General features: G+C 39.4%; 1 protein-coding gene across 1 annotated transcript; it reads left to right on the top strand.

Moving 5' to 3' along the window:
* The first annotated feature begins 362 nt into the window (after positions 1 to 362).
* On the top strand, positions 363 to 11,528 carry LOC102314212 (myosin heavy chain, fast skeletal muscle). Its single transcript, XM_005942330.3, has 41 exons — positions 363 to 394; positions 604 to 655; positions 777 to 997; positions 1,116 to 1,259; positions 1,345 to 1,501; positions 1,592 to 1,619; positions 1,708 to 1,819; positions 1,904 to 1,996; positions 2,085 to 2,148; positions 2,246 to 2,344; positions 2,798 to 2,901; positions 2,983 to 3,121; positions 3,407 to 3,525; positions 3,624 to 3,773; positions 3,858 to 4,028; positions 4,125 to 4,431; positions 4,779 to 4,855; positions 4,938 to 5,025; positions 5,114 to 5,231; positions 5,346 to 5,469; positions 5,555 to 5,691; positions 5,792 to 6,047; positions 6,310 to 6,552; positions 6,693 to 6,869; positions 6,964 to 7,109; positions 7,201 to 7,291; positions 7,377 to 7,766; positions 7,867 to 7,993; positions 8,155 to 8,273; positions 8,530 to 8,726; positions 8,827 to 9,010; positions 9,103 to 9,268; positions 9,359 to 9,483; positions 9,563 to 9,871; positions 9,945 to 10,148; positions 10,276 to 10,401; positions 10,518 to 10,688; positions 10,804 to 10,908; positions 10,994 to 11,089; positions 11,193 to 11,324; positions 11,424 to 11,528. The coding sequence occupies exons 3-41, from the start codon at positions 794 to 796 to the stop codon at positions 11,442 to 11,444; spliced, it is 5,820 nt and encodes a 1,939-aa protein (XP_005942392.2). The 5' UTR covers positions 363 to 394; positions 604 to 655; positions 777 to 793; the 3' UTR covers positions 11,445 to 11,528.
* Positions 11,529 to 11,556: the final 28 nt, after the last annotated feature.

Raw genomic sequence — 11,556 nt, 5'->3', positions numbered from 1 at the left:
GAAATGTATTATTAATAAAAACATTGATGCTCATAAATCGAGTTCATCTTTTATATGAACAGCATTTTACACATCTAAATTAAGAAAAGCCTTGTTACATGCCTTGTAAGTTATATAAATTATCGTTATCGTTCAAAGTAATCGATCTTGCAGTAATTTTCTTTCATCTTCAATCAGCACTGTGTCTTATGACTGCCCAGTTTGGCCACCTTCTGTTATAAATGTGCTTGCAAAGCAGTTTAATCACAGCAACTGTCACTGTCGCGGGATTAAGGGCAACATGGCAAGAATACATGACCAAACTGAGCAAGGCACACCTACTGAGGAAAAAGTTCTCCCTCTATAAAAGAGGGTGCTTCAGTCTGAGTCAGCAACTGATAGGCTTCCAACTCAGGTAAGAACATTAACTTCAGCTATTTTGCATTGTGAAACACAATTTTATCATAGCTTTGGGATATTTAACACTGCACGTTTTAATGCTTTTAGAATTGTTTACAGTTACTACTACTACAACTAATAATAATAATTTTAGCAGTAGTAGTAGTAGTATATTTTGAAATTAATGGACACCCATATTTATTATAGTTGATGGTTTGTTATTAGGATTCAAGCAACAGAATCAAGAGTTTACAGTTTTCTGCTGGGACTAAGGAAGGTACATTATAGTGTATTTTCTGTGATATCTGAACAATTCCCAAACACACACATTAGCATGGGGATGTTTATGAAAACAAAGACAACAAAGAAAACAAAACCTCTCAACCTCTCAATTTCAGCCCCCTAAAGTTCCATCATGAGCACAGATGCAGAGATGCAGGCCTATGGCCCTGCAGCCATTTACCTCCGAAAACCTGAGAAAGAGAGATTAGAGGCTCAGAACACTCCTTTTGATGCCAAAAGTGCCTACTTTGTAACTGATGCTGATGACATGTACGTGAAGGGTAAACTCGTCAAAAGAGAGGGTGGCAAGGCAACTGTTGAGACACTTACAGGAAAGGTAAGTAAAACAATTAATTCTTCAACTTTCTTAGAAAAGATTAGACTCAACTTTATGGATTATGCAATGTACTATGTTAAAAAAGGTTTTGTTTAATTTTATTCTTTTTCAAATGCAGACAGTCACTGTAAAAGAGGATGACATCCACCCCATGAATCCTCCAAAGTTTGATAAAATTGAGGACATGGCCATGATGACCCACCTCAATGAGCCTGCCGTGCTGTTTAACCTCAAAGAGCGTTTTGCATCATGGATGATCTATGTAAGCTTTAATCTCATAATATACTTTGCTTGTATTTTCTCTGAGTAACAACTATATATATGTTTCTGTGTCTTTGTTATTACAGACTTATTCCGGCCTCTTCTGCGTCGTGGTGAATCCCTACAAGTGGCTTCCTGTGTACGATGCTCAGGTTGTTGTGGCATACAGAGGCAAGAAGAGGATTGAGGCTCCACCCCACATCTTCTCCATCTCTGATAATGCCTATCAGTTCATGCTCACTGGTAAAATCAAAGTTGATTAAAGATTCAGGTGCATGGGACAATGAGGATTGTCAACTGTAGGTTTAATATGCGTGTGCTCTTATATTTCAGATCGTGAGAATCAGTCTATCCTCATTACGTAAGTATAATATAAACATTACAAGAACACTTCTTTAGTAAAAATCATAATTGTATTGCAAAGTAAAAATCATGCTTTAATTCCACAGTGGAGAATCTGGTGCAGGAAAGACTGTAAACACCAAGCGTGTTATCCAGTATTTTGCAACAATTGCAGTAGCTGGAGCTAAGAAAGCTGAAACATCCTCAGGAAAAATACAGGTAAAATTGTGTTCAAATCAAATGTGTTTGTCACAGGTGATTGCTGCTGCTGTTTTTAAACAGCTGTTTGATGTCTCTGTGTAGGGTTCACTGGAAGATCAAATCATTGCAGCTAACCCTCTGCTGGAGGCATATGGAAATGCCAAGACTGTGAGGAATGACAACTCCTCTCGTTTTGTAAGTATTCGTGTTCTGGACTCTAAAATTATTTTCTTACACCTACTGTTATCCAGAGCCAAACTGACATTTTGTGGTAAATGTTCAGGGTAAATTCATCAGAATTCACTTTGGCTCCACTGGAAAACTAGCCTCAGCTGATATTGAAACATGTAAGTTAGCCTTATTTTCCTTTTGTAGTTAGTAGTATACAAATGAAATGCCTGTACTGTTTGATCATCACACTTCCTATTCAACAATTGTTCACAGATCTGCTGGAGAAGTCCCGTGTCACCTTCCAGTTGTCTGCTGAGAGAAGCTACCATATCTTCTATCAGCTGATGACAGGCCACAAGCCTGAGCTCCTGGGTATGTGATGAACTGAACAAGACATACTGTAAATTACTTTCCATACCCCCAGTTGTTTTAAAGAAAAGAATAGTCTTTATCTTGGAACCACTCCAATTAAGCTACTTCTTTTGTTGTTTGGGGGGGAAAAGAAAACATTATTAATTAAATAACTTTTAAGGTGCTACCTCTCCTCTCTCTCTCTCTCTCTTTCTGTTTCTCAACCCACTATATCCTTACACCCACCCAAACATATAATTTCACATAATTTCATAGTGTAAAGTTGTGTTTTTAACATATAATAATCTTGAAGTTACTGTTGGTTTTACTGTTTTCTTCCCCCAGTTTTCCTAACCTAGTCACTTTCTTCTCTGTGTTATATAAATCCTTATGTCAATCACTAATCTTGCACAATTAAAAAACAATAAGGAAATAACCATGTTCCACTCAAGCATTTCTTCTACTTTCTTCTAGAGTCTCTTCTAATCTCCACTAACCCTTATGACTATCCAATGATCAGTCAGGGTGAAATCACAGTCAAAAGTATCAATGATGTGGAGGAGTTCATTGCAACAGATGTAAGTTGATGGTAATGTGTAGAATAAAGGCAAACTGTCACAATAACTTGTTTAAAAATGAATGCTGTGCTTGGATTACAGACTGCGATTGACATCTTGGGCTTCAGTGCTGACGAGAAGGCGGGCATCTACAAGCTGACTGGCGCTGTGATGCATCATGGAAACATGAAATTCAAGCAGAAGCAGCGTGAGGAGCAGGCTGAACCTGATGGCACTGAGGGTAATCAAATTGATTTTGTAATATTACATCCTCATGAAGTAATAATTCACATTAACTCTTAGAACTACAGTGACGTCCATAGCATTAACCATTCCCATTTAGACAGATAAATATCATACTACCGTAATATAATGACTGAGCAGAGTGACTGCCTGCAATTGTTCATAAAATGTAAAATAAATCTTTAGCACTGCTATCAATGTGGATTTTAGTTGTGTTTTAGCTCATTCCATAGTGTTAACATTTCTTTGTTACATAATGAAATATGTTTGTTTTTCCAATCAGTGGCTGATAAAATCGCCTACCTCATGGGCCTGAATTCAGCTGACATGTTGAAAGCTCTGTGCTACCCAAGAGTCAAGGTTGGGAATGAGTTTGTGACCAAAGGTCAGACTGTCCCACAGGTAATTTTTTTAAAAATTGAAAGGATTAAAAAAAAAGTTTCATTTTAAAATACTTTTTACAGTGTTATCCAGGAGAATGTTGAATTCTCTTCTTCCAGGTCAACAATGCTGTCTCGGCTCTGTGCAAATCTGTATATGAGAAAATGTTCTTGTGGATGGTTATCCGTATCAATGAGATGCTGGACACAAAGCAGCCCAGACAGTTCTTCATTGGAGTGCTGGATATCGCTGGGTTTGAGATCTTTGATGTGAGCATTTCAAAAATGTGAGACTGGATTTAAAGATAAATATGATTTTTTTTCATGATATGAATTAGCTTTCTGTTACTACAGTTCAACAGCTTGGAGCAACTCTGTATCAACTTCACCAATGAGAAACTGCAACAGTTTTTCAACCACCACATGTTTGTCCTGGAACAAGAGGAGTACAAGAAAGAGGGCATTCAATGGGAGTTCATTGACTTTGGTATGGACTTGGCTGCCTGCATTGAGCTTATTGAGAAGGTAAGACCATTCAGATGTGCCGTTCAGGACTAAAATGGCAGTTTCTGACTAGGTACTAAAATACAGATTTTTCCTGAATACAACTTCTCTTTTCAGCCAATGGGCATCTTCTCCATTCTTGAAGAGGAGTGCATGTTCCCCAAGGCTACAGACACTTCTTTCAAGAACAAGCTGTATGATCAGCATCTTGGCAAGAGCAAGGCATTTGAGAAGCCAAAGCCTGCAAAGGGTAAAGCAGAAGCACACTTCGCCCTGGTTCACTATGCTGGTACAGTGGACTACAATATCAATGGCTGGCTGGACAAGAACAAGGACCCACTGAATGATTCAGTTGTGCAGCTCTACCAGAAGTCATCAAACAAACTGCTGTGCTTCCTGTATGCAGCCCATGCTGGAGCTGATGGTAGGAAATAAATAATGTAAAAAAAATACAGGGCAGCTGTGGCTACAACTGTAGCTTGCCTCCACCAGTGTGTGAATGTGAGAGTGAATGAATAGTGGCATTGTAAAAGCGCTTTGGGTGCCTTGAAAAGCGCTATATAAATCCAATCCATTATTATTATTATTATTATTATTATTATGACCATTTGTGAATACTCATTAAATATGTTTCCTCTAGGAAATGAAGTTGAATCAGTGATCACACAATTATTGTTTTCATTGAAAATATGGTTTAAAATTAAATTATTGTAAAACACTCACTATAGCATTAGTTATTCAGTTCTCTTAATTAAGTGTATTGAACAACAGATGCTGCTGGTGGCGGCAAGAAGGGTGGTGGAAAGAAGAAGGGTGGTTCTTTCCAGACAGTGTCTGCTCTTTTCAGGGTATTTTGAACCGCCACAAAAAAAATATATTCAAAATGTATTGGTTTATTTTAACCTATTATCTAATGATGTTGATCTACAGGAGAATCTGGCCAAGCTGATGACCAACTTAAGGAGCACTCATCCTCACTTTGTTCGTTGCCTGATTCCCAATGAGTCAAAGACCCCAGGTATAAAGCACACAGTCATACTGATTTTAAAAAATGTTAAAAGTGACATATTGAAATGATTTAAACTATATGAATTTTTAACTTTCAGGTCTTATGGAAAATCATTTGGTCATCCATCAGCTGAGGTGTAATGGTGTCCTGGAGGGCATCAGAATCTGCAGAAAGGGTTTCCCCAGCAGAATCCTCTATGGTGACTTCAAGCAGAGGTGACTTCTGTTTTCTTTATAAGAAAGTTAAAATAACTTCAAAGGTACTGGAAAAGGGAAAACACAAGGACAATGGGTGCAAAATCCAAGTAACATCACTATATTTTCTTACAGATACAAAGTGTTGAATGCCAGTGTCATCCCTGAGGGACAGTTCATCGACAACAAGAAAGCTTCAGAGAAGCTGCTTGGCTCCATTGATGTGGATCACACACAGTACAAGTTTGGGCACACGAAGGTACACTTTATGATGACCTTTACAACCTCCAGTTGTATTAAACAGAACTAATTCATGTGAACTAATTTGTTTCACTTCAACACAGGTGTTCTTCAAAGCTGGTCTGCTGGGCACTCTTGAGGAGATGAGAGATGAGAAACTGGCTGAGCTGGTGACCATGACTCAGGCTCTCTGCAGAGGATACGTCATGAGGAAAGAGTTTGTGAAGATGATGGAGAGAAGGTATAATTCAGAAACAATATGTCAAATTACTATTTAAATATCATGTGATGTTACGCAAAAGCAGTATGTCAAAGCATGGTAATTTGCGTTGTTTTTGTAGAGATGCTATCTTCAGCATCCAGTACAACATCCGTTCATTCATGAATGTCAAGAACTGGCCATGGATGCATCTGTACTTTAAGATCAAGCCTCTTCTAAAGAGTGCTGAGACTGAGAAGGAGTTGCAGAACATGAAGGAGAACTATGAGAAGATGCAGACAGACCTGGCTACTGCTCTGGCAAAGAAAAAAGAACTGGAAGAGAAGATGGTCGGCCTGCTGCAGGAGAAGAATGACCTGCAACTTCAAGTAGCAGCTGTGAGTAACAAGGGGGAGGAGAAAATGCATCTTCTATTATAATAATGCTCAATTAGCTGAAAAATAACCACATATTAGTCTATTTATCAGTATGACTTTTTGGCTGGTGTTTGGCTGTGAGATGTGCTGTAACTGAGAACTGTGCTGAATTGCTGTAATTAAAAACATGATAATATTCTTTATTTATAAAAGTATGATAATAATTATTCTTCTTATACTATAATATAATAATATAATTCCCATATTTCTTGCCTTGTCACAGGAAAATGAGAATCTCTCTGATGCTGAAGAAAGGTGTGAGGGGCTCATTAAGAGCAAGATCCAGCTCGAGGCCAAACTCAAAGAGACAAGTGAGAGACTGGAGGATGAAGAGGAAATCAATGCTGAGCTGACTGCTAAGAAGAGGAAGCTGGAGGATGAATGCTCTGAGCTAAAGAAGGACATTGATGACTTGGAGCTCACCTTGGCCAAAGTGGAGAAGGAGAAACATGCCACAGAAAACAAGGTTCAGTTCATGTGATTGTAGTTTTCACCAAAATACATACACATAATGTGTTTATATGCTGTAATGTCTTATTTTGCCATGTTAATTTATTAACTTTCATGGGAAATTCCCATGAAATTCCCAATTATTATTTATTTCAGGTGAAAAACCTGACAGAGGAGATGGCATCTCAAGATGAGTCAATTGCCAAGTTAACCAAGGAGAAGAAAGCCTTACAAGAGGCCCATCAACAAACACTGGATGATCTCCAGGCAGAGGAAGACAAAGTCAACACTCTGACCAAAGCCAAGACAAAACTGGAACAGCAAGTTGATGATGTAAGAAAACATCATCTTTTTAAAAAAGGAGATTTCTTATTTTTATATTATTATGAATTATTCAGTTGTAAAAAATATGTAACATTTTTAATAGCTTGAGGGTTCACTGGAGCAAGAGAAGAAGCTCCGCATGGACCTTGAGAGAGCCAAGAGGAAGCTGGAGGGAGATCTGAAACTGGCCCAGGAATCCATAATGGATCTGGAGAATGACAAGCAGCAGTCTGATGAGAAAATCAAAAAGTAAAAAACAGTCACTGATAAAGTTCCTACACTTGCATTCAGAAGAGCCACAGAGCTGTCAGAGTCATTTCTTTGTCTTCTCCATTTACAGGAAGGACTTTGAAATCAGTCAGCTTCTTGGCAAGATTGAGGATGAGCAGTCTCTTGGTACTCAGCTTCAGAAGAAGATCAAAGAACTCCAGGTACCATTATTTTAGGTGAATATTATGTTCAGTAAAACTAAAACATGTCAACTCAATAAGTCTTTGTGGTGTTATTACCCTAAAGGCTCGTATTGAAGAGCTGGAAGAGGAGATTGAGGCTGAGAGGGCAGCTCGGGCTAAGGTAGAGAAGCAGAGAGCCGACCTCTCCAGGGAGCTTGAAGAGATCAGTGAGAGGCTTGAGGAAGCTGGTGGAGCAACAGCTGCTCAGATTGAGATGAACAAGAAGCGAGAGGCTGAGTTCCAGAAACTGCGTCGTGATCTTGAAGAAGCAACTCTGCAGCATGAAGCTACTGCAGCAGCTCTCCGTAAGAAGCAGGCTGACACTGTTGCAGAGCTCGGAGAGCAGATCGACAACCTCCAGCGTGTCAAACAGAAGCTGGAGAAAGAGAAGAGCGAGTACAAGATGGAGATTGATGACCTCTCCAGCAACATGGAGGCTGTTGCCAAAGCAAAGGTGTGCAATTTTGAAAAAAAGCAGCTATCTAAACAATGAAAGAGCGCAACAGTTATATCTTTCCTGGATTTGAGTCATGACAATTATGTGCAATTTATAGGGCAATCTGGAGAAAATGTGCCGAACTCTTGAAGACCAGTTAAGTGAGCTCAAGTCCAAAAATGATGAGAATGTTCGCCAGCTTAACGACATGAGTGCACAGAGGGCAAGACTCCAAACTGAGAATGGTGTGTATCCAAAGATATGAAGTATGTAACTGTATTTCATTTAGTAGCCGTTTTAAGTTCAGAAACAATTTAAGTTTCAAACAGATGATATTGTTTGTGTTTAAAATACATGGTAATTTTTCAGTTATGAAAAGTATTTTTCTTTAATCTGTTTTGCCCAGGTGAATTTTCTCGTCAGCTTGAGGAAAAGGAAGCTCTTATTTCCCAGCTTACCAGAGGCAAACAGGCTTACACTCAACAGATTGAAGAGCTTAAGCGACATACTGAGGAGGAAGTGAAGGTACCAGATGTCATATTAAAGAAGTATTATATTCAGCATTACATACATTGTAAAAGAACATTGATGAACCATGGATCTGCAAGTGAAAACAAGAATAAATGTAAATAAATAAAAGTTACTTAATGTCAACTTATCTCACAACCAATATCTCAGATTTAGAATAACTTTACATTACTTTGTCAACATGCTCACTGAGAGATAAAAGAAAAGCAAAGACATTTATTATTATTTAAAATGTATTATTATTAAAATCCAGGCCAAGAACGCCCTGGCTCATGCTGTTCAGTCAGCACGTCATGACTGTGATCTGCTCAGAGAGCAGTTTGAGGAGGAGCAGGAGGCCAAGGCTGAGCTGCAGCGAGGAATGTCCAAGGCCAACAGTGAGGTGGCTCAGTGGCGATCCAAATATGAGACTGATGCCATCCAGCGCACTGAGGAGCTGGAGGAGGCCAAGTACATAAATGCTTTCTTCTCTTTTGTGAATAAAAATGTAATACTGTATTACTTTTAATACATAATGGAATTAATACAAGCAAATTTTTGCAAATTGCAGGAAAAAGCTTGCCCAGCGCCTGCAGGAGGCTGAGGAATCCATTGAGGCTGTGAACTCCAAGTGTGCCTCACTGGAGAAGACCAAGCAGAGGCTGCAGGGTGAGGTGGAGGACCTCATGATTGATGTGGAGAGAGCTAATGCTCTGGCTGCCAACCTTGACAAGAAGCAGAGGAACTTTGATAAAGTAAAGTTTAAACATAACCTCTGTCATCAAAGGAGAAATTACACCCATTACAACAACTAATTATTTAATTAATTAATTTTTAATTAATCTAGGTCCTGGCAGAATGGAAGCAGAAGTATGAGGAGAGCCAGGCAGAGCTGGAAGGAGCCCAAAAGGAGGCTCGTTCTCTCAGCACTGAGTTGTTCAAGATGAAGAACTCATATGAAGAGGCTCTGGATCATCTTGAGACCATGAAGAGAGAGAACAAGAACCTGCAGCGTATGCACCCATAACTTGACAAAAAATGTTAAAGAATATAGATCTGGATCTAAGATAATAACAACAGTTTGGGTCGTTTTTCTACTTTAGAGGAGATCTCAGATCTGACTGAGCAGATTGGTGAGACTGGAAAGAGCATCCATGAGCTGGAAAAAGCCAAGAAGACTGTAGAAAGTGAAAAGGCTGAGATTCAGACTGCCCTTGAAGAAGCAGAGGTTTAATATTTTTTATGTCAATATTATTTATTTTGATGATTCTACTTGGTATTTGTTACTTATCTGACTTATCTCGCAGGGCACTCTGGAACATGAAGAATCCAAGATTCTTCGTATTCAGCTTGAGCTAAACCAAGTCAAAAGTGAGATCGACAGGAAGCTGGCAGAGAAGGACGAGGAGATGGAGCAGATCAAGAGGAACAGCCAGAGGGTGATTGACTCCATGCAGAGCACCCTTGATGCTGAGGTCAGGAGCAGGAATGATGCCCTGAGAGTCAAGAAGAAGATGGAGGGAGACCTGAATGAGATGGAGATTCAGCTGAGCCATGCCAACAGACAGGCTGCTGAGGCCCAGAAACAACTGAGGAATGTCCAAGGACAGCTCAAGGTGACCTTTTTTCCATATCATTAGTTAAAGAAACAGAATAAGTACTTATTTATTGATTGATTTATTTCATCAGGATGCCCAGCTGCACCTTGATGAAGCTCTCAGAGGACAGGAAGACATGAAGGAGCAGGTCGCCATGGTTGAGCGCAGAAATGGTCTGATGGTGGCTGAGATTGAGGAGCTGAGAGCCGCTCTGGAGCAGACAGAGAGAGGACGCAAAGTAGCTGAGCAGGAGTTGGTTGATGCTAGCGAGCGTGTTGGACTGCTTCACTCTCAGGTTTGTTTATAATGTCAAGAAACATTTATGTAATTTTAATTAGGAAATACATTATAAATTTACTGTAAATATCTAGTATGTGAACTTACAACATATTTATATCATATAATCTTTCCTAAACCTTTAGAACACCAGTCTTCTGAACACGAAAAAGAAGCTCGAAGCCGATTTTGTGCAGATCCAGAGTGAGGTGGATGATGCTGTGCAGGAAGCAAGAAATGCTGAGGAGAAAGCAAAAAAAGCCATCACTGACGTGAGTTTAAATCTCTAAGTAATCTGTTCTATTAAACACTTCACTTCCTTTCAGTGATAATAAAAGCTTACCATAGATTTTTAAATAGATTAATTAAATGGAGAAAATTATTTTAGGCTGCCATGATGGCTGAGGAGCTGAAGAAGGAGCAGGACACCAGTGCTCACCTGGAGAGGATGAAGAAGAACCTGGAGGTCACAGTCAAGGACCTGCAGCACCGTCTGGATGAGGCAGAGAACCTCGCCATGAAGGGTGGCAAGAAGCAGCTCCAGAAACTGGAGTCCAGGGTATGAAGTGTATATTGTATGCTTATATACATAAAATATATTTTGATTAAATTATATGAATTTAAGTTTTTCTTTATATTTGAAGCAAAGTTAATTATTTATCATGGCATTAAAGGTCCGTGAACTGGAAGCTGAACTTGAAGCTGAGCAGAGACGTGGTGTTGATGCTGTTAAAGGAGTCCGGAAATATGAGAGGAGAGTGAAGGAGCTCACTTATCAGGTAAGTCTTCTTTTGCCAACAACAAGCAAACGTGCCCTTTGTCTCTTCTCAAATACCTCTTAAGTAACAGCTGTATTTGGTGTAGACTGAGGAAGACAAGAAGAATGTGACCAGACTTCAGGATCTGGTGGACAAGCTGCAGCTCAAAGTCAAGGCTTACAAGAGACAGTCTGAGGAGGCTGTAAGTCAACTACAATTATATGCCAAATCTGCTTCAGCTTGGTTCATAGCACGCCCATTGACTCCCCTATAACTAAGTCAGTATTTTTGTAAATCCTTTACAGGAGGAGCAGGCAAACACTCACATGTCCAGGCTCAGGAAGGTCCAGCATGAGCTGGAGGAAGCTCAGGAGCGTGCTGACATTGCTGAGTCCCAGGTCAACAAGTTGAGAGCCAAGAGCCGTGATGTCGGAAAGGTGGTATTTCATTTGCAATACTTTTTGTTATTGCATTTCTACTGCAGTATATCCCTATAAGCATTAACTCTATGGTCTGTATCTCTCTCTTGCTTTCAGGGAAGTGACTCGGCTGAATAGGAAATGCAATCTAGTTGCAGCATTTGAGAGTTCATACAATATGAACAACTTTCTCTGTAAATCCTCAATAAATGGTGAAAATTTCCAAAGTATTATGTTTTCTTTTTATTGC

This window comes from Haplochromis burtoni, unplaced genomic scaffold, assembly GCF_018398535.1.
Source record: "Haplochromis burtoni strain Fernald_Lab_line unplaced genomic scaffold, NCSU_Asbu1 Contig_335, whole genome shotgun sequence".
Lineage (NCBI taxonomy): Eukaryota > Metazoa > Chordata > Actinopteri > Cichliformes > Cichlidae > Haplochromis > Haplochromis burtoni.
This window is presented reverse-complemented; position numbering and strand designations above follow the sequence as displayed.

What these genes read in the sequence shown, in the direction of transcription:
- LOC102314212 (XM_005942330.3), top strand. Translation starts at nt 794, where the DNA reads ATGAGCACAGATGCAGAGATGCAGGCCTATGGCCCTGCAGCCATTTAC. An exon ending in GCATTGAGCTTATTGAGAAG is followed by an intron (nt 4,029 to 4,124) that starts GTAAGACCATTC and finishes TTCTCTTTTCAG; the next exon opens with CCAATGGGCATCTTCTCCAT. An exon ending in CAATGAGTCAAAGACCCCAG is followed by an intron (nt 5,026 to 5,113) that starts GTATAAAGCACA and finishes TTTAACTTTCAG; the next exon opens with GTCTTATGGAAAATCATTTG.